This window comes from Mandrillus leucophaeus, unplaced genomic scaffold, assembly GCF_000951045.1.
Source record: "Mandrillus leucophaeus isolate KB7577 unplaced genomic scaffold, Mleu.le_1.0 Scaffold165, whole genome shotgun sequence".
Classification (NCBI taxonomy): domain Eukaryota; kingdom Metazoa; phylum Chordata; class Mammalia; order Primates; family Cercopithecidae; genus Mandrillus; species Mandrillus leucophaeus.
The window spans coordinates 2,723,145-2,746,145 of NW_012101643.1; the positions used below are offsets into that span (position 1 = coordinate 2,723,145).

The 23,001-nt window shown below is 36.8% G+C and overlaps 1 protein-coding gene across 1 annotated transcript in view; it reads left to right on the top strand.

Annotated features, from left to right (window-relative positions):
- Window positions 1-23,001, top strand: part of HEATR1 (HEAT repeat containing 1) — a 58,854-nt gene that overhangs the window by 11,355 nt on the left and 24,498 nt on the right. Inside the window, exons 10-24 of the mRNA XM_011976384.1 lie at window positions 455-565; window positions 979-1,096; window positions 2,148-2,255; window positions 5,082-5,177; window positions 5,624-5,712; window positions 6,659-6,870; window positions 7,172-7,293; window positions 7,892-8,083; window positions 9,936-10,119; window positions 10,264-10,400; window positions 11,429-11,621; window positions 18,634-18,803; window positions 19,183-19,341; window positions 21,310-21,552; window positions 21,885-22,016. Of these exons, the coding sequence (XP_011831774.1) occupies window positions 455-565; window positions 979-1,096; window positions 2,148-2,255; window positions 5,082-5,177; window positions 5,624-5,712; window positions 6,659-6,870; window positions 7,172-7,293; window positions 7,892-8,083; window positions 9,936-10,119; window positions 10,264-10,400; window positions 11,429-11,621; window positions 18,634-18,803; window positions 19,183-19,341; window positions 21,310-21,552; window positions 21,885-22,016 (2,266 nt within the window). The remainder of the gene's footprint in view (window positions 1-454; window positions 566-978; window positions 1,097-2,147; window positions 2,256-5,081; window positions 5,178-5,623; window positions 5,713-6,658; window positions 6,871-7,171; window positions 7,294-7,891; window positions 8,084-9,935; window positions 10,120-10,263; window positions 10,401-11,428; window positions 11,622-18,633; window positions 18,804-19,182; window positions 19,342-21,309; window positions 21,553-21,884; window positions 22,017-23,001) is intronic.

The following is a 23,001-nucleotide window of genomic DNA, read 5'->3' on the forward strand; positions in this document are numbered from 1 at the left end:
TGGGATTACAGGCATGTGCCACCACACCTGGCTAATTTTGTGTTTTTAGTAGAGACGAGGTTTCTCCTTGTTGGTCAGGCTGATCTCAAACTCCTGACCTCAGGTGATCCACCTGCCTCGGCCTCCCAAAGTACTGGGATTACAGACGTGAGCCACCACAGTTTCAAATAGCAATATAGTCTTGCTGTGTTGTCCAGACAGGTCTCGAACTCCTGACCTTAAGCAGTCCTCCTGTCCTGGCCTCTGAAAGTGCGGAGATTGTAATGCCAGTGGTGTGAACCACTACACCAGACCCCTAGTTTCTTTATCTGTAAAATAAGTATTAAATTATACCTTGTATAAGTATAACAATTAGAGATAATATTTCTAAAGCACTTAGAATATAGTAGGTACTCAATAAATAGTAACTCTTATGTATGCTGATATTTCTGTGTGTGTGTTTTTTTTTTTACAGCCTTCTATTTGAAGAGTATATTTCATATAGTTCACAGGAAGAAATGGATTCTAATAAAGTGTCTTTGCTTAATGAACAATTTCTTCCACTCATTAGGCTTTTAGAAAGCAAGTAAGTCATGCGTGTATGTTTATGCTCTTCTAAAGTACTTCCTGTTCTATAAAGATATGATTCACAAGTCACATCTTAATATACTGAATTGTACAGAGATTGTCCTTTTTTAAATTTTTTCTTCAAGAAGGATCGAGTATCGGAATTAAAACTATTTGAAATATAAGAGGAGATAGTGACTGTGTGGGGGCTATGGAGAGTATAATTTTTTATAGAGAGACTGTTTTGTTATTGGAGTAGTTATAGTAACAAATTTGACCAATATCATTTGGTTTTACATACAACATTTGTTAAAATTCAAGTCATAGTCTCAGTAATTTTTAAAATTTTATGTCTTTCCATTATATGTGTATGGTGTATGAGATTAATAAATTTATTAAGAGTAATGAATTCACTCTTTAATTGCTTCCCAGGTACCCCAGAACGTTAGATGTTGTATTAGAGGAGCACTTAAAGGAAATTGCAGATCTGAAGAAACAAGAGCTTTTTCATCGGTTTGTTTCTCTTTCAACAAGTGGAGGAAAGTATCAGGTATGTTGTTCTCCAAGGGAATTACGACAATTTGGGGTATATTTGTATGGTTATGTGAAGAGATCCAGAAGGAAATTTGCCAGTTTTTTCCATGGTGTGGAAAATTTTACAGAGATGACCTTATATAGTTTGCCTAGTTGCCTGAAGTATGGCTCTGAGGCAGGAATAGAATAATTGGAGAAAGGTACAATAATTTCTACATAACCATGAACGTGATACTTATTTCAGGAAAAGTATTGTTGGAGAATTTTGTACGGGATATTCATTAAGAATCATCAGAGGACGGCCTCGTAGGTTTCTGGCGTCCTCTGTCTTTCAGCTAGGTCTATGCGTTCCGATGTACCAGCCACAAATGGCTATTTATAGTATTGATTAGCAAGGGGGAGATGGGTTCTATTTCATGATCACATTAAAACTTGAAAAATTTTCTGGTGATTCAAGCCTAAAGCGTTATACTAGAAGTTAGACATTTAAGCAGAAGTTCTTTAATTAGCCTTAAAACAGATAATTATGAAGAGAAATATGATTGTTTTAGTATTTCTCTTCCATAATTAGACTTTCATCTTTGATGGTGTTGCATTTCCGAATCAGGTTGATGAGTAGACTTCCTTTTTTGTCTAATTGCATAGGTGAACTAAGGTGTCACTAATTTGAGTGTCACTATTTGTTATAGCATGTAGATGAATTGCATTCTGTTTTCTGGGAGGTGCTGAAACGGTGATTTATCTTAGGTACTCTTTACTTTGGAGTCAGATATGCATACAAAATACAAAATTACTTTGTAGAATTACTTCACCAAATTAAACCTACACATAGACACAAGTATACGTGAAATCATACTACTAACAATACAAATTTTTTTCATCTGTTGCAACTCATATAATAATGTTCTAGAAACAAAGATTTTGCGTTTTTTTGTTTGTTTTCTGTAGTTAGATGGTTGTTACTGAAAACGTTGGACAGTTTGGGGTGATTTTCTTTGGGTTTTATTCTTGATCGTAGACTGTTCAGATTAAGTGAAATAATTTGATAATTACGTTGCACCCTGTAGTTTTTAGCAGATTCTGATACTTCTTTGATGCTCAGCCTGAATCATCCACTTGCTCCTGTGAGACTTCTGGCCATTAATCATTTGAAAAAGATCATGAAAACATCAAAGGTTTGTTTCAGATTGCTTTTGTGTATGACTTTTTTTTTTTTTTTTCTTAATGATGAGCAGTGTGATTCTGAATAAGAAATTGGAGTTACTACCTAGAATTGATAGTGGATAATTGTACAGATGAGCTGAATAAACCTCATGAGAGTATTTACTTCAGACTAATATTTAGGACTGTGTGTGCCAATAGTCCCCATTTTAACAATAACCTAATAACTGCTTTTATGTTTCCACATTGACGGTTATTTGTTTATCTTTAGTGTTTTTCAAACTAGAGTTTGTAGATTAATTCACATAGGTTCGTTAATTATCTGAGAATTTTTTTTAGTTTTGAAATTTGATTTTGGGCTGGTCACAGCAGCACATGCCTGTAATCCCAACACTCTGTGAGAAGGATCACTTGAGCCCAAACGTTTGAGACCAACCTGGGCAACATAGGGATACCCCCTTCTCTATAGGAAAATAAAAAAAAAAAAAAATTAGCCAAGTTTGGTGGCACACGCTTGTGGTCGCAGCTACTTGAGAGGCTGAGGTAGGAGGATCTCTTGGGCATGAGGTTGAGGCTGCAGTAAGCCACGATCATGCCACTGCTCTCCACCCTGGGTGACAGGGCAAGACCCTGTTTAAAGAAAAGCCAAGAAATTTGATTTTGATAGTCTTAATTTTAGATGAAGGCGTATTTTGGGACATTTGGATGATAACTTTTGAACACTGTTCCATGATTTGGGTACCTGCAGTTTCATTTGTGTTTAAAATGTAAGTGGCTTCAAATATGTATTGAGGCTGACTTTATTTGTAAATAATTTGGTCTAATTTGCATTTATACCAAAAGGCATTGGTATGAAGACTTGGTAGTAATACAAATAGAATAGTAGTTTCCAAACTTTAGTCATTCAAGCAGTCCTTTTACAATTTTTGCTAAATTATAAATTGCCACTGATAGTAGTATTGTTTTCTCAAAATTTTTCTTTATTTCAGATGGACTCATTATTTTTTTACATAGCCTTCAGATTGTGGGTGTGAGGTGCTAATTGTATATACATTTTACTACAGTTACTGTAATTAAAATAGGAATGCTCCATCTGTGTCATGTCTAAAATTATGCACCATGATTTGCATATTTGAGAAATTTCTGGAATAGAGTAAAGTGGTAACAGAGTTTAGTTTCCATGTAGCACATGGCAGTGTAAACATGCCGAACTCTCGAACTTGTGTCACAGCAATTATAGCCAGGTTCGTATTACAAGTAAAATCATATGATCAGTAAAATTTAATTTCAGCTGATTACAATTAATCACACTAAATTCATCTTCATTTGAATTGTATTGGTTTTATAGAGTTTTTAGTATTTCCCTTGTAGATTAAAAAAAATTTTTTGTTTTATGTTACCTATATTTTAAGAAATTATACTTAATTTTAAGTTGATATGTAAACAATAAACAATTTAAACAACATTTAGATCTTTGAGAAAGTTTCTTTAAAAGTGGCTGATGTAATATTCAGGTTTAAGAAATGTTGCTTTATTTGATCTGGCATGAATTCTGCTTTTATAAACTGCCAATAGGTTTATTTTGTTGATGTGTTAAATAATTTTATTGAATAATAGTCTTTGTTGTGATAGGAGGATTTTAGTGATAAGAAATTCTTCTGGAATAAAGGAGGAGTCCTGGAGTCTTCTGTTTCTGAAGTTGTTCTCATCCTTCCTTCTTTTACTCTTACTGCCTTTCTCTCCCGTTCTCTGGGTTTGGTTAGCTGCATACATTCAGTTTACAGGCTTGAGTATTGTAATTGCAGTTGATGTCTTCGTTTGCATACCGTGTTTCATTTTCTTTTCTCCATCCATGACAGGACATAGGTTTTATTCTAAACTCCAGGTTCAGATATATGGCTGCTTATTAGCTCTTGAGGATTTTTTTTTTAAGTGATGGGGTCTTGCTATGTTATCGAGGCTGGCCTCAAACTCCTGGGCTTAAGCAGTCCTCCCACCTCAGCCTCCAGAGTAGCTGGGATTATAGACATGCACCACTGTGCCTGAATAACTTAATCTTTGTGAATTCTATGAATTTTCATTTTTCTCCCAACAGAGTGACCTATGTTTTTTATATTATTTAGTTGCCTGCCACATACTGATAGGGATATATTCAGGTTGGTTAGCAGGCTTATTTTTTTTCTCTATGAATGAATAGACATTGTTTTCTTTTATTCGTTATGTTTGAAAAGTGATCTCTATTTTTGGCAGACTGGCCTTGTAGTACATGTCCTTATCCTTGTAAAAATTTAGATAATATTAGCTAACTTCTAACAGTACTTATGTGTAAAGCACTCTGCTACAGACTGACATGTATTTTTTAATCTTCTAACAACCCTTGGAGGTAGGTATTATTATTAACAAACCTGTTTAAAGGTGGGATTAGTGAGATCCAGAAAGGTTAAGTGACTTGACTAAAGTCACACAGCTAGTAAGTGGTAGAGTTAGGATTTAAATTAGACATTCTTATTCTTTAGTCTATACCCTGTCAATACCTGGGCTCTCACTTTAATAAGATGAACTCCTTCATTACAAAAACTGTATTTGGAGTATACCATATTTACTATATTTACTGTATTTTCACCGAAAACTTGAAAAAAAATTGTACCAAACAATTATTAATCTCGAAAGGCCCTTAGCGATTACCTAGTTCTAGTGTGTTTCAGTCCTCATCCAGAGCAGAGCCTGTGTTAGACTGTTATTCTGGAGTGTTTTTCACAAAACCATACTTCCTTTCTAGTGCAAAGCCTTAAGAGATTTTTAGCAACAGCTAAATTAATTTTTTTTCTTTTATTGCTCAGGAGGGTGTTGATGAGTCTTTCATAAAAGAAGCTGTTTTAGCCCGATTAGATGATGATAATATAGATGTTGTTTTGTCGGCTGTAAGTGCTTTTGAGGTGAGTGAATTTGTCATTTGTTGAGATATACAATTTTGTAAATTTTCTTGCCCTTCTCACATGATTCTCTGCTGGAGACTAGAGTATTTTTGGAAATTATTTTTCCATGGGAAATTTGTTCTCTGGAGAGCACAGACTTAAGTCTGGTTAGGAGAAACTCAGGAATTCACAATGTAATATATTAAGTATATATGGAAGTTATTCAAACAGGAAATGTTTTGTGAATTTTTATATTGCTTTTAACATATTTTTATCAATAGCAAATACCTTGGGATTATTGTCTTATGAATGCCACTTCTGAGAAATACGTCTTAAAACTTTTAAGTTGTACTAGGATTCCTGGGAGAAATTCCTTATAATTCATTCTTTTTAAAATTTGCATTTTAAAAACACCATGTATGTTTGAAGCAAGTACAAATCTACTCATGGATATTTTTTCCCTTTAGATTTTCAAAGAACATTTCACTGCAGAAGTGACGATTTCAAATCTTCTGAATCTCTTTCAAAGAGCGGAACTTTCAAAGAATAGAGAATGGTATGTATTCATTTCTCCTCATACTATTTTGAATTGATGAAGTTTTTATATCAGATTCTTTCTATTTCTTCTTCTTTTTTTTTAAGGCTTTGATTACATGACCCCTTTGTTGTGGTAGTAGAACAGATCTTAATGTAATACTTTTTTTCATTATACAGTTAGTTAATGTGTGTTTGTGTGTGTTCATTATACTATTCTCTGTGTTTGGAATTTCTCTTAAAAAAATGCAAAAGGAAATACATAATGGATGATACTGAATTCTGGGAAGTAAGATGGGAAGGACTTTCTAATTTTCTACTTTATATAATTTTTACTTTATAATTAAAAACATACCAATGTATTAAACAAATTAAAAAATAAGTTCAGAGACACATGATACCATCTGTGGTAAGTTTTTAATGAGCTCTGTTTATTTCATTTTTGGCACCAAAGCTTTTTGCAAGAAAAAGTAAGTAAGCTCCATAGAGGATGACAGTGTGTCTTACGTGTTTTTGTGTCTATCATATGGGTAGATATCTATCATGTAGGATGTGCTTGGTTCATTTTCTTTGAATGCCTGAGTGAATCTGATTTCCAGTAGAGTTGAGACATCTAGTGTGATATGTCTTATGTTATAGTTAACCTCTAGTGATTTCTCTAAGAAAAATTATTATTATTTTTTTTAAGATTAGACAGGATGAGCAGATTAAAAGTATTGTTGGCCAGGCACAGTGGCTCATGCCTATAATCCCAGTGCTTGTACAAGAAATAAATAAATAAATATATTGTCACAGATAACTCTATTATTGACATGGATTTTAAGTGGTGTCTTAGTGTGTCTGAATAATAGTTTTGGTCAGGAGACCAGGATATTGTCAGGTAAGCTGGAGTAATGTAATGATGAATTTTTGCCCAGTTGAAGCCTTCCAATGTGTCTTTCAACCAAATGTGCTTGCGTGTCTTTTAGGTACAAGGTACTTAAGATAGCAACTGACATATTAATTAAAGAAGAGATACTAAGTGAAAATGATCGGTTGTCAAATCAGGTGGTTGTATGTTTGCTGCCATTTATGGTTATCAATAATGACGACATGGAATCTGCTGAGATGAAAATTGCTATATATTTATCAAAATCAGGAATCTGCTCTCTGCACCCTCTATTAAGAGGCTGGGAAGAAGGTAAAAAATTTAGTTATTTTTTAGAAAAAGTAAACAGATAGTACAAAAGAAAACAAAGAAAATTTAAAATTTATTGTTTGTCATGTTATATGCCAGTAAGGTCTTTTAAAAGTTTTGCCAAGATAAAAAGTATACAGTGAGAAGGAAGCCAATTCATAGACAGACAAATTCAGAATTGGATATAAGGAAAAATAAAAAGCAAACCTTACATAAAAATTAGTAAACTGTTTGCCTGAATTCCTCATATGATTCTTTGATGTTGGTGACATAAAAGCTCTCTGCATTCAATTTTACTTTACAGCTCTTGAAAATGTGATTAAAAGCACAAAGCCAGGAAAACTAACTGGTGTAGCAAATCAGAAGATGATTGAGTTGTTAGCTGATAATATAAATTTAGGAGATCCTTCTTTAATGTTAAAGATGGTAAGTATGCTGTGAAAGTCCAACCCCTGGATTTCTTTCTCATACTCTTATTAAATTCGCAGCTTTTGCTTTACTAGATTTTTCTTCAAAAAAAATTTTTTTTTCATTCTTGAGTACTTGGTTTTACTTTAAACATTACAGTGTTGTTTAATAAATTCTGTGCAATGTTTGAAATCTTTAACATTTTATATATTTGTTCAGTGTGGATCCATATCACACGCATAAGAATATATCCTTTTTACCATCATTTTCTCTCATTCCCATTTAAAATATTAGTATTTTTGTTGTTGTTGTTAAAATAGCAAAATATAATCCCAAAGAGGAGAAAATTATCTTTGCCTTAGTAAATAAACCTTTGTAAAGGTATTAGATGTGTGATTTAAATACATTAACCAGTTGGCAAGTGCAATTATGTTCATTACAATTTCTGACATTATTCTTGTAATTACTTAGAAATCAGTGCTTAGTACTTTATAAAGGCTTTCTATTTGTCATCTCACTTTAAATGTAAAACACAATACCTAGATAGACCTGAGTTGGAAAAATTGTTTTATGAAAGTCAGGAGCAACTAGTGATAGAGTGTGTTTATTTTTCAAGGTGGAGGATTTAATAAGCCTGGGTGAGGAGGAGTCCGTTAACCAGAAGCAGAAAGTAACGTTTCACGTGGTCATGTCTGTGCTCGTCTCTTGTTGTTCATCTTTAAAAGAAACCCACTTTCCATTTGCGATAAGAGTCTTCAGTTTGTTGCAGAAAAAAATAAAGAAGCTTGAAAGTGTCATTACTGCAGTGGTAAGGAAAGCAGAATCTCCAAAAAGTGGAATGTTGAATAAAGCAACAGCCTAACCCATTAGTCACAGCCAAACTGGAAATCAGAGGCGAGATGTTGAGTCTAGTGGATACTGGCTGGATGAAATGTGAAGCAGTCTTGGGTAGAAGTGAGATAGTCAACTAGGCACTCCCTTGCTTTTGCAGAAAGTTTAGTTGAATTATAAAATTTCAGGGTTGCAGTATTTTGTATCTGATGCCTGACTCTCCTCTCTTTTATTGTCTTTATTGGATAATTACCCAAGCTACACCTAACTACCTCTAGTGATGAAGAAATTCACTTGGTGTGTTAGTGCTTGAACAAAATACTATTTCATTCCATTGTTTACTAAAAATAGATCTTTTAAGCTTTAAACAAAAATTTAATATTACATAGATATGTATCCCTCCAGCCTACTACTGTCTTTGATAGTATTACTGAGGGACATATTTCAGCTGTTTATATTTTTACTTCATGACACATTTTGAGGTAGCAAGACTGTTTTTTTTTTTTTAATATCTGCTATATGTAAGTATTTTGTTTTTATTTGTCCTCCAAATTTTAGAGAGCTTCTCATTATAGGATTTACTAAATGAATTATATCTTTTTCACATTTACATATACCCCCAGGATTTTATAAGTTCTGATCATGGCCATTGTTAGCTAAAATTTGTAAACTTTAAAAAGAGTAAAATCTTCATATTTTGAAAAATAGCCCAGATAGTCCCTTCTTAACTTCTAATTTCTTGGTGTCTTTTGTGAAGTGTGATGACCTGAACTGTACTGGTTCTCAGTGTTAAAAGTATGGACAAATTGATTGTTTTATTATACATATGTAGATAACAGGTTATTTTATATTGCTTTAGTTTTAATACCCTTCCTCGATGTCATGAGCATATTTTTGCCTGTAGCAGCACATTGAGTTAATCAAATCCCTCACTGGAGACGTTACATTGTAAATCTGGCTTTGGATTATTTTCCTGCTAAGTTATTACTCTGCTCTGGTTGTACAGAGTCACATTTGTCATTTTCTTACACCTGTTCTTCTGCATTCTTTCGGCATTTACAGTATAATTTCTAAACACCTGACATTTTGCTACTTGTTTAAAATCATCTGCAGGTTTGGAAATTTTACTGTGTTTACCTTATTCAGATGAGTGGTAAAACAGTGAAATGAAAGAAGTCCCTTTAACTATGTCTTGGCAATCCAACTCTTTATCTTCCTGTTTTTAAATAGGCCTATTTTGGCCAGGCACGGTAGCTCACGCCTATAATCCCAGCACTTTGGGATGCTGAGGCGGGTGGATCATTTGAGGACAGGAGTTCGAGACCAACCTGGCCAACATGGTGAAACCTCATCTCTACTAAAGATACAAAAATTAGCCAGGCATGATAGCGGATGCCTGTAATCCTACCTACTCGGGAGGCTGAAGCAGGAGAATCGCTTGAACCTGAGAAGCGGAGGTTGCAGTGAGCTGAGATTGTGCCACTGCACTCTAGCCTGGGCAACAAACAGAGCCAGACCCCGTCTCAAAAAAAAAAAAAAAAGAAATATATCTATTTATTCCTACCCTTTATTGGATAAACAGTTTACATGAGTAAAGTTTGTTTAATGTTTTAAGGTAAGACATAGATAAAATTTAACTTAACTTTGTCTTTCCTTGTGAATGGTGATAGTTAGACCTCTTTAAAAATCTGATGAAAGCAGGTCTATTAATCCTTTCCCCACCAAAATACACACATAAACAAAACTTTTGCATATTTTGCAGAGGAATTCATTAACCCATGTTCAGAACCCTTAGTTTGTACTAGTTTTTGTTTCCTTTAACATTTCAGGAAATCCCCTCAGAATGGCACATTGAACTGATGTTAGACAGAGGGATACCAGCGGAGCTGTGGGCACATTATATAGAAGAGCTCAACAGCACTCAGAGGATGGCCGTGGAGGACTCGGTTTTTCTTGTATTTTCCCTGAAAAATTTTATTTATGCACTGAAAGCACCTAAATCTTTTCCTAAAGGTAAGATACAAGCTGTGAATCTTTTAAATGTGATACTCTGCAAAACTGAATGATTGACTCCACAATGACTGCTTGTCTTGAATGAAAAGCTCCCGGCATGTTCATGCAGGGCTGTACATCATTTCTCTTTCCATGTGCATGTAGGTGACATATGGTGGAATCCTGAACAACTGAAAGAAGACAGCAGGGACTATCTGCACTTGCTCATTGGGCTCTTTGAGATGATGCTCAGTGGTGCCAATGCTGTTCATTTCAGAGTTCTGATGAAACTTTTCATAAAGGTACAAGGCTCATCCTTTTCGAGTGTACTCTACCCTTAAAGAAGATATGGCTGGCTGAGTGCAGTGGCTCATTCCTGTAATCCCAGCACTTTGGGAGTCCGAGGCGAGTGGATCACTTGAGGTCAGGAGTTCGAGACTAGCCTGACCAACATGATGAAACCCCATTTCTACTAAAAATACAAAAATTAGCCGGGCGTGGTGGCGGGGTCTATAATCCCAGCTACTTGGAAGGCAGAAGCAGGAGAATTCGCTTGAACCCGGGGAGGCAGAGCTTGCAGTGAACCGAGATCACACCACCGCACTCTAGCCTGGGCGACAGAGTGAGACTCTGTCTCAAAAAAAAAATAATGTGGGTTATTTTGGTTATGTCAGTTTATAATGTAAATGAAAGTAGACTTCTAAACAGTGAAGAGTATATAATAGTAAGCACAGGCCCTGTGAAAGACTACGATCACGATACTAATCGGTAGGTAGAATAGAAACTAACATTTCTACACTCCTACTAGTATGTTAAGCCCATTACTATATTTAAAAATAACAACAGCCCAGTCTTTTTGATTGGTTAATACCATTTAGAAATGTGAATACTGATGTTCGAGAGGTTATTTAGCAGATGTGAAGTTACTCAGGAAATTTCATCCCCAGCACCAGTGACCTCCATGTTGCCAGGCCCAGTGGTCAGTTCCTGTTCTTGCCTGACTTGTTCTCTGTACAGCATTTGACATTGAGTTGGCATTGCTCACCACATTGTTGAAGCATTTTCTTAATTAGGCATCCCAGATACTGCTCTTGTCTTGGTTTTCAGTGTTTTCAAGTGCAAAGTTATAGTGAAGCTTCTGAATATCACTCTTCATTGATATCTTCCCAGTTCATTAAAACATAGAGTATAGAATAATTTGAAATGATTAGACAAACCAAAACATTGCCTTAAATTATTTGTTTCTTTGTAATTGCACACTAGTGAAAGAGGATTTGGAACCAACTTATTTGAGTAAGAATTAAAAGTTTGCTCTTTTTTTTGTGATTAGGTACATCTAGAAGATGTTTTTCAGTTATTCAAGTTCTGTTCTGTTTTATGGACCTATGGTTCTAGCCTTTCAAATCCACTTAACTGCAATGTGAAAACAGTGCTGCAGACTCAAGCTCTTTATGTGGGCTCTGCAGTGCTCTCTTCTCAGAAGACACAGTGTAAACACCAACTGGCATCCATATCTTCTCCAGGTATTAAAAGTAGCATTGTTACGTTTTGTCATGACCAACTGTTCATGCTTGCTTTATATGGTTTATGTAGTTTGGAAAATTATAACTTAAAAAGTAGCAGAGAGTGGGCGTAGTGGCTCATGTCTGTAATCCCAGCACTTTGGGAGGCCGAGGCAGGTGGATCATGAGATCAGGAGATTGAGACCATCCTGGCCAACATGGTGAAGCCCTGTCTGTACTAAAAATACAAAAATTAGCTGGACATGGTGGCACATGCCCGTAATCCCAGCTACTCGGGAGGCTGAGGCAGGAGAATTGCTTGAACCAGGGAATCGGAGGTTGCAGTGAGCTGAGATCATGCCACTGCACTCCAGCTTGGCGACAGAGCGAGATTCCATCTCGAAAAAAAAAAAATCTATAAAGCCCAGGCAAGGTGGCTCACGCCTATAGTCTCAGCACTTTGGGAGGCTAAGGCAGGAGGATCACTTGAGGCCAGGAGTTCAAGACCAGCTTGGACAACGTGATGAGATCCTGCCTCTACAAAAAATACAAAAATTAGGTGGGTGTGATGGTGCGCTCCTGTAGTCCCAGCTACTCAGGTGCCTGAGGTAGGAGGATAGCTTGTGCCTGGGAGATCAAGGCTGCAGTGAGCTGTGATTGCACCACCATACTCCAAACTAGGCAACAGTGCGAGACCCTATCTCAAAAAAACAACAAAAAAAATTGTACATCTATACATATTTCTGGTTACTTCTAAGTGTTGCTTTTAAGTTATTAGTGTCACTTGCAAAATCTCACCAAACAGAAAAGTTTAACAATAGAAATGGCAGGTGATTATATGAGTTCTTTATAATCAGCTATTCATTTTCTGAGCTGTAGCAGCAGTAGGGTTAGATATGGAAGTCAGATCATCATAATACAATTTAATAATGAACTAGTAAAAACGAAACCCTCCTGCATTTATCTTATCAGGCAAAAGTCATATTCAGGTTCGGCATTCTCTAATGAAATATCTATCTGAAAGTTAAGTTTTTTTATAACGTGGAATTGCAAATTTTGCAAAAGATGCAGAATTTCATGAAACAATGACTGCGATATTGAAAAGTGGGTTGACTCAGAGCTATTGGCATGAGGGGATGTGGCAAAATTAGATCAAAGAAGAATGGTTGAAGATGAAAAAGTTGATTAGAATAATGACATGATTGATGCTTCAAACTGGAATGTTATTAATATCAGAGGCATAAGAGTGGCCCTGAGGAAATTTGAAGATGTCCTTGGTTGTTTTTTTTTTTTAATTCCAAAATTACTCTTTGTAAATGTTCTGTGAAAGCAAGGTAGATGATCGTATACTTTTCCCTGAACAATTTCTCAGTGTTTATTTTTTATTAGTTCTTTGAAAGAGCACATAATTACATTTATAACCAAATTTTGTTGCATCTAAAGTAATGTAGATATGTAATTTCAAGTTTTATTTCTAAAATAAAATTCCACAAAAGTAATTTTTTTATTGACTTACAAAATTTCGATCTTTACTTTAGGTGAGTTTACTGTTAAGGTTTTTCTAGTTATATTTGGATAAGAACAACTCCCTATCCATTTTTTAACTTTAATTTTTCAATTAATATGTTAGGGACATCTTTCTATGTTAATAAATGGAAAAATTTATCTTTTTATAACTGCCTGCAGAGTATTCCATTGTACGGAGATAGCAATTTATTCAAATAGTTATTTTCTCCTAAACTTGTGGGTTTTCAAAAAGGTATATATATTTTATTTAGAGATAACTATTTCAGTTTTCCAATTCGGTATTAAATGTTTACTGTCCTTTGACAGTGGCCTCTGAGTAATATATGTCATTTTGACTATAAGTAGCAAGATGGAAGAACTTCACTTTTCCACTGGTATTGCTGCTAGACAGGCTGCCTGCCTCCCACTGCTGCCCTGTCATCCATCTCCTCCTGCCTGCCTGACGTACTTTGCATTTATGCTGTGTACACCGGTTGCGGTACTCCTGAACACAGGAGAGATGCACCTCGTTCTACTTGGAAGTTCAAAGACCAGACACTCGAGTCGCCTCAAGTGGAAGGCCGCTTATTGCGCATGCCCTGCGGGCTCTCCACTTTAGGGCTGCAGTGAGCTTCTAGCCCCACCTTATCTGTGAAGAGTCTAGGAATTATTGGTTGGCATCTGTTTTAATATATTTACAAAAATGTAGTGTTCATAAGTAAAACATGATATCATGTAATATAACATTAATGATACATAAATGTGTTTATATTACTAAATTTTTGTGTTCAGAAGTAAAAGGCAATACAATGTTATATGATATTATAATCATACAATATGACATAGTAATATAACACAATATTATGAGTTTTTGTCAGTAGCTTGGTAATCTAACCACCATTTATTATTTTCTATGCAGGTATGTATTATAAAAAGTATTGCACATAGCAAGTCTTTGTTAAATGAATAAATACAATCTATTCTTTTTTTTTTTTTTTTTTTAAAGAGACATAGTCTCACTTTGTTGCCTAGGCTGGAGTGCAGTGTCGTGATCTTGGCTCACTGCAACCTCCCCCTCCCAGGTTCAAGCAATTCTCTTGCCCCATCCTCCCGAGTATCTGGGATTACAGGCACGCACCACCACACCCGGCTAATTTTTATATTTTTAGTAGAGACGGGGTTTCACCGTGGTGGCCAGGCTTGTCTTGAACTCCTGACCTCAAGTGATCCACCCGCCTTGGCCTCCCAAAGTTCCGGAATGACAGGCATGAGCCACTGCGCCCAGCCAATACAAATCTATTCCTCCTGTCATTTGTGAGATTGTTGCAGTAAACTGAGGAACAGAGAGACAGATATGGGAGAATAGGAAGAATTTATTTTAGGATACGCACCAGCTTAGCGGATTCACATCCAAAAAGCTGAGCCTCGAACAAAGACGGAATGGGGCCTTTTATAAGCAGGCTTACAAAAGCAAAACAAAGGCCGTTAATCATACAGTGCATAACTTGGGGCCTTGCATACCTGGTGGCCTTGTAGCTGCAGCAAAAGAAAAACAAGAACTGGCTAAACACAGACATTTGTAAAACAGTCATGCTTCAGAGGCCAGGGAAAGGAGTAACAGTAAAGGAATTTGTCTTTCTCTCTTTTTGTTTTTTTCCTTCGACCTTGCTCTAGACGGGTGCGGGGGGTGTCTGGAGCCCATTCCTTTGGCCTTGGCTTTTCAGACACCGTTGTCTTATAGCTGTCCTTGAAGTGAGCTGCTAAGCAGAAGAAAACTTGTTTCTTTTATTTTTAACCCTTGCCTATCCTGTTACTTTTGTTGGAGTGAATGAATGCATATTTATTTTTAAATCTCTGCCTCAAGATGGGGGCTGCCTTTCATTTATTTTTTATGTCAAATCAATGTATTAAATCTATTTTTATGTTTAAAAGCAAACTCAAGTATTTTTTATTTTTACATAAAAACATGCTAGTGTAGATCTAGATAAAAGTAGTTGAAAGAATGAAATCACATAGACTTTTAAATGAAAGAACAAAAATTCTATAAGCTGATCATTTAAGTAAGTGGCTATAATTTTTGTTGGGTTCTAGTATCTTACTTGAACATGATAACTTTGGTAGTTGGTACTTTGAATTTGTCCTTGAATTTGGATATTGTAGAAGCTGTCCTTCACTCTTCAGGGAATATTACCAAATAGATATTTTGGCCCAAGCCTGCCCCTTGTGTGAATTAAACGTTCCAGCTATTTGTCCTTGACTTTGTTTTGTAAATTAACCATGTGAAAACCAGAAAGGATTTCCAGCTTTCATAGATGATACAGGTTGAGTGTCTTATCCAACGTGCTTGGGACCAAAAGTGTTTGGGACTTCAGATTTTTTCAGATTTTAGAATATTTGCATCTACATAATGTAATATTTTGGCATTGGGACCCGAGTCTGAACACAATACATTTATGTTTTATATACACCTTTTGCACATAGCCTGAAGGTAATTTTATACAATTTTTAAAACTTTATTTTAGGAGACAGCGTCTCACTTTGTTGCCCAGGGTGTAGTGCAGTGGTGCAATCTCAGCTCATTGCAACCTCTCCCCACCCCCTCCACCCAGGCCCAAGCGGTCCTCCTACCTTAGCCTCGCAAGTACACGTGCCACCACGTGCCACCATGCCCAGCTAAGTTTTTATATTTTTGGTAGAGACAGGGTTTCGCTATATTGCCTAGGCTGAGCTCCTGAGCTCAAGTGATCCACCTGCCGTGGCCTCCCAGGTGCTGGGATTATAGGTGTGAGGCACCATACCCAGCCCTGTTTCAATTTTTAATTGCAGCCTTGAACTCCTCGGCTCAAGTCATCCTCCCATCTCAGCCTCCCTCATAGCTAGGACTATAGGCCTGCGGCACCATGCCTTACTAATTTTCTTGTTAAATTTTTTGTGGAGACGGAGTCTTGGTGATGTTGCCCAGACTAGTCTTGAACTCCTGGCCTCAAGTGATCCTCCTGCCTCAGCCTCCCAAAGTGCTGGGATTATAGGCATGAGCCTCTGCCCATCCAGTTTTATACAATATTTTTAATTTGTGCTTGAAACAAAGTTTGGGTACATGGACCCATTTTACTATCGTTTGTGGGCATGCTTGTGTGGAAGAATTTCGGTTTTGTGAAAAAGATATATTGCAGCTGCAGGGGGCTGGCTCTGTCTTTTTTTCTGTGGGGACGCTGAATAAACAGTTGTATGCCTGCATTTTCACTGCAGCCCGTCACGAGATCAGGTGTGGAATTTTCATATTGTCGTATGTCATATTGGTGCTCTGAAAATTTGAGATTTTGGATTTCTGGATCAACATTGCTCAGCCTATATGGACTTCTTAGGCAGGTTTGAAAGCTTGTCAAGCTTTATCTTAGTATTTCAGAAATGGAAAGTATAATTGATAATTTCTAGCAAAATATAAATGACTGTAGTTTGCTGCAGTAGATATGAAATAAAGCTTAAATAACTAATTACTGTAAAAGGAACTTAGGTACCTCTTTGTTCCAAAGACATCTTTTTAAAAACCCTAGCGCAGTTGGTCTCACAGATGCATTCTTACCAGATCTTTGAAGCAGATTTTTTCAATGTTGTTGAACTGGGCAGGGCATAGAGAAGGGAGGCTTCCAGATTCTTCGTTTAAAACTAGCATAACATTGAAAATTCAGAAAGCCTACAGACAAAAGACTATATAGGCCATGTTGCTTTGAATAATGTTATGTAAAAATCCTAAATAAAATATTGCAAATAGGCTTTAGCAGCATATTTATAAAAATCATTTACGTAGTTAGAGTTCATGCCCAGAACATAAAATTGGTTCAGTAAAAGGAACTATGTTAATATATAATTGACTATGTCAGTGAAGGACAAAACCCATAAAATGTGCAAATATTTGAAAAGGCATTAGCCAAAAATAGTAATTATTCCTAATTGACAGCAAAATAGGAGTAACATGATCAAAAAATTCCTCAAATTAAAAGTTAGCATTTTCACTTCATAATTGGGAAAACAAAGGCATTCGTGTTAAAATCATCACTCTCGTTGAACGTGATTCTAGAAGTACTAGCTGGCAGAAATAGACAAGTTTCAAATACTTATGGAATGTATGAATATAATAAAGCCGAAATCAAAGATCTGTGAGATGGTTATGTGGATTGTTAAATGGGACATCTGACTATCCATTTGGAAACATTAGAAAGTTTGACTGCAACCTCATTCCTTAGATAAAAATTTCATGTGAACTAAAGATTTAATATAAACTTAGCTCTGGCATTCGACGAAAGCATGAGGTACATATGATCTCTCTCTCTAAATATAGAGATAGATACTTTCTAAATTCACACAGAGTGGGGAGGGCCTTTTTAAGCAACAGAAAAAAGTAGAAGAAAAATTTGACTCTAACATTTCTCTATCAAAAAGTAAAATCAAAACACAGCAGTCTGGGACCAAGTGTTTGCAGAGAACAGTGCACAGGTGGGTGATTTTCTGTGCACGCTTGTACAAGGCTGTATGCACAGGGGTGTTTGTGGCAGCATTGTTTTGATGACAGAAGAATAGAAACAACTTAAACTTTACCAGTAAGGTACCGGTTTTTAAAATATGGAAAATACATTGGAGTATACTTTACAATTAAAAAGAATGATTTGGCCGGGCATGGTGACTCACGCCTATAATCCCATCACTTTGGGAAGCCGAGGTGGGCGGATCACCTGAGGTTGGGAGTTCTAGACCAGCCTGACCAACATGGAGAAACCCCATCTCTACCAAAAATACAAAATTAGCTGGATGTGGTGGCGCATACCTGTAGTCCCAGCTACTCAGGAGGCTGAGGCAGGAGAATCGCTTGAACCTGGGAGGCAGAGCTTTCATTATGTTCTCAAAGAAGCTTGTGTTACAAGCTCCAGCCTGGGCAACAAGAGCAAAACTCCCATCTCAAAAAAAAAAAAAAAGAATGATTGAATTTGGATATGTGTGTACTTATGGAAAACAGTCCCAAGAGTTGAGATGTGTCTGTTATCCCAGCACTTTGGGAGGCCGAGGTGGGTGGATCACTTGAGGTCAATAGTTGGAGACCAGCCTGGCCAACATGGTGAAACCCAGTCTCTGCTAACAATACCAAAATTAGCCGGGCGTGTGGCGTGCACCTGTAATCCCAGCTGCTCAAGAGGCTGAGGCAGGAGAATTGCTTGAACCCAGGAGGCGGAGGTTGCAGTGAGCCGAGATTGCACCATTGTACAACGTCCAGCTCAGATATGAGAGTAGTTGGTGTAGAACAGGGTTTATAGTTTGCTCTTTTTTGTGTATTTTCAAAAGAATGCACCTGGTAACATGCCTAACCTTTCTCTGGAATATTAAATATTCAAACAGTGAACAGTCTTCGGAGACGGGGTTTGAATTCGAAGGGATTCTTTTTATCTTTTTATCAAGTACTTTTGGTACTATGTAAATTTTGTACTGTTTCAATTTTTAAAATTGTTTCTTAATTTTTTTTCCCCTTTGGTTTTAGTGGTGACATCTTTACTCATTAACCTGGGAAGCTCCATAAAAGAAGTTCGTAGGGCTGCCATTCAATGTCTCCAGGCCCTCAGTGGAGTGGCGTCCCCCTTTCATCTGATAATAGATCATTTGATTCCTAAAGCAGAGGAGATCACTTCAGATGCTGCCTATGTTATTCAGGTAAGCTCGTTAGCAAAGAAGATTGAGTGTGTTCATGCCTGTGTGTACTCATGAGCAATTTTCTCTATTCTCGACATTTCACTGTGTAGGGGTTTTGATGGACTAAGTCACTGAATTTAGGAACTGATAGGTCATTGTCTGTACATCTGTCTCCCCCTACTTTTTAAAAGATAGCAATGTCATATTTCAGTTTTGCTCTTGTCATCGGATAAAGGACTAGGGTATAGCTTTTCATAGTAAGCCAACTCTGTGTTTTTAATAACCTTTCTTATTAAGGTTTTAAGGAGAAATGGAAAAGTAAGAATCTTCCAAAATTAATATATTTAGCCTTTGTAGTTTCTTAACCCTTTTTTATCCAATTTCCTTTTTGGTATCTTAGGATTTGGCTACTTTATTTGAGGAACTACAGAGAGAAAAGAAACTGAAGTCTCATCAGAAGTTGTCTGAAACTTTGAAAAACTTACTTAGTTGTGTATATAGTTGCCCATCTTATATAGCAAAAGATTTGATGAAAGTACTTCAGGGAGTCCACGGTGAGGTATGTGCCGTTTAAGTGGATCGTACATTCCTGTGATGTTACTAAGGAATAGCTGTAACTGCTTGTGGGTGAGAAAGTCTGTTGTAAGAGTTGCATGTGTGCGCTCAGAAGAGATAAATGTAATATTTTTTGTTTTTTTTGTTTTGTTTTGTTTTGTTTTGAGACGGAGTCTGGCTCTGTCGCCCAGGCTGGAGTGCAGTGGCCGGATCTCAGCTCACTGCAAGCTCCGCCTCCCGGGTTTAAGCCATTCTCCTGCCTCAGCCTCCGGAGTAGCTGGGACTACAGGCGCCCGCCACCTCGCCCGGCTAGTTTTTTGTACTTTTTAGTAGAGAAGGGGTTTCACCATGTTAGCCAGGATGGTCTCAATCTCCTGACCTTGTGATCCGCCCGTCTCGGCCTCCCAAAGTGCTGGGATTACAGGCTTGAGCCACCGCGCCCGGCCGAGATAAATGTAATATTAATTTGAGAGGGAGTTGAGTCGAGGTAGAGAAGAAAAGATACAAGATACAAAAACAAGTACTGGTGAGTTTCTTTTAATTTTAAAATTAAATGTATTGTCCCCGTCTAATCATTGAGTTTATTTGAAATGAACTTCACAGTCTTGTGTCTCCTGGGGCTGCACTGCTAAAAGAAGCTGTTGGTTTATCTCTGTTTTTCAAGTGAAAATTCTCTACAAAGGAATCTATTTGGACACGAGTCTGTGAAAATTCCAAAATCATTTACTCGTTTGTTATATATAATTAGAGCTTTCCTTATGTTCTCAAAGAAGCTTGTGTTACAAAAGAAAGCAGTTGTGAGGCCGGGCGCGGTGGCTCAAGCCTGTAATCCCAGCACTTTGGGAGGCCGAGACGGGCGGATCACGAGGTCAGGAGATCGAGACCATCCTGGCTAACACGGTGAAACCCCGTCTCTATTAAGAAATACAAAAAACTAGCCGGGCGAGGTGGCGGGCGCCTGTAGTCCCAGCTACTGGGGAGGCTGAGGCCGGAGAATGGCGTGAACCCGGGAGGCGGAGCTTGCAGTGAGCTGAGATCCTGCCACTGCACTCCAGCCTGGGCGGCAGAGCGAGACTCCGTCTCAAAAAAAAAAAAAAAAAAAAAAAAAAAAGAAAGCAGTTGTGAAACACTCGTTGATGTGATGGCATGTGCTGACCAACAAAAAAAAGGTTCTGTCATCCCAGTGTTCCAGAAACGCCTGTGTGCTTCAGTCCTGGACTGACTGTGGGCTTAGAGAACTAAAATGAGTCAAATGGATTGAAGACCATTTGATTACATTTTTTTGGTAGGAACAAACAGGTTGCATTCAGCCCCTAGTTGTCCCTGGTATAGTTTAAATTAGGAATTGACAAATTTATTGTGTAAAGGACCAGATAGGAAATATTTTATGCTTTCGGGGCCACACCAGTCTCTGCTGCAGCTACTCATCTCTGCAGTTGTATCAGGAAAGCAGCCACAGACAGGGTGTAAACAAATGAGCATGGCTATGTTTCAATAAATAAAATTTACAAAAACAGGTGGTCTGTTGAATTGACCTGCAAGCCATAGTTTGCTGGCCCCTAGTTTAGCAGTTAAAGATTCACATATATAATTTGAAGTAATATTAATTATACCAAGTTGGAAGCATTGAAGGCTACATACAGTGTTTTAGGGGATGTTAAACTTTATTTTTATTCTCTAAAGTTTTAGTTTGTGTTTTCTCTTCTCAAGTCTTGAGGGATGCTCACAGATTATCTTTCTGCTCATCTCTGAAGGGTTTAGAACTTTTGAGCATTACACATGAACTGTCAGAAAGGACCTGAGTGCCTCAGTGTGAGTTAATAGCTGTCCCCATGTCTAAGAAGTTGTCATCATTGGGTTTTTTCCTCCAGGCTAACCTCCCATCTACTGACCGGCTTTGAGTGTCTCTGTAGGGTGAGCAAAAATGTATCAGTATACGTAACTATTTACTTGTAAGTCTTTCGATCTTTAGATGGTGCTTTCTCAGCTATTGCCTATGGCTGAACAACTGCTAGAAAAGATCCAGAAGGAGCCCACAGCTGTGCTGAAAGATGAGGCCATTGTTTTGCATCTCGCTCTGGGAAAGTATAATGAATTTTCAGCTTCCCTTTTAAATAAGGATCCAAAGAGTCTAGATATATTTATAAAAGCTGTGCACGCAACAAAGGAACTTTACGCAGGAATGCCAACCATTCAGATCACAGCCCTTGAAAAGGTCAGTGATTTCTTTCAGAAACTAAGGCATAGCGTGTTCAAGCGTTTAAAGGTAGAAGGCAACAGGAACAGCGTTAAAAAAAAACAAAAAAGCTTTAATTTATTTGGAGAAGATAGTTACAGGTGGACTAGGCATGTTTTAAAGGAATATGATGTATTTGACCCATTTTTGAAAACTGAATGTTGTACATGGGTCATTAAAACAAATAGCATTTTAACCGACACAATTAAATGGGAAACAATTTTATATTTTGAGAGAGGTTGATATAAAAATTATTTCTGGAGTTTAAACTTGTTCACTGAACTCAGTTGCCTTTTTTCTACCCCCTCTAGATTACAAAACCATTTTTTGCAGCCATATCAGATGAAAAAGTTCAGCAGAAGCTTTTAAGAATGTTGTTTGATTTATTGGTGAACTGTAAAAACTCACATTGTGCTCAGACTGTCAGCAGTGTTTTTAAAGGGGTAAGCTGCAAACTTCCTGTAATTTTTTTATTAATGTTTAGTGTCTTCCGAAGGACACCATGTTTAAGAGTCCTGCATTTTATAGTGCTTGTAAGAGGTCAGGTGTTACCATTAACAAAAATCATGGAAAAGTGAGTCATAGAGAGGCATAAAATAAAAATTTTAAATCTTTACCATTATTTTATTTTATGAAATATTTGTTGATAATTTTAACCAGATAGGGTGTGTAGGAATATGTGTGTGTGTGATCTTACTCATATTACATGGAATCTACCTATTCCTTTATGCAAGGAATAGGAATGAGTGAGTGGCTCAATATTGAACGGGGTAACATTATTCTACTTAATTGTTTTAGTTTAAATGTTATGTTTTAATTTAATTCTACTTAATTTAGTTGTTTAATGACTTGTAATGGAATTGAAATTCTGCTTGTTGGTTTTATATGTATATTGAAACCTAGCTATTATCAGAATAGCCAGCTGGTTATTCTGTTTTTTGAATATAGGATAATATAAAGTTCTAGTATCTAGATTCAGCAGTTCTCAGAATTTTAACATATTTACTTAATCTTTTTTCCTTCTTTTTCTTTGCTGAAGTATTTTAAAGAAAATCTCAAAATGTCATGCGCTTTCATCCCTCTGTGCTTCAGTGTGCATCTTTTGAAAAGTGGATACGACTACAATGGCATTAGAATTAAAAAAAATTAATAATTCCTTGATATTATCTAATACCTAGTTCATAATCATATTTCCATGGTTATCTCAAAAGTGTTTTTTATAGTTGTTCTCTTAATCAGAATCCAAAGATTTAGTCGTGATGTTAGAACCTTATAAAAGGAGATATCTGGATCCCACCCCATATCTAAAGAATCTCTGGGGCTATGAATCTGTTTTTGTGCGTGTGTGTATATGTCTTATTCCTGCCCAGCTGTTTAGAATATACATATCTAATCCGGCACTTGGAAACCATTGGTATGGATGATTCT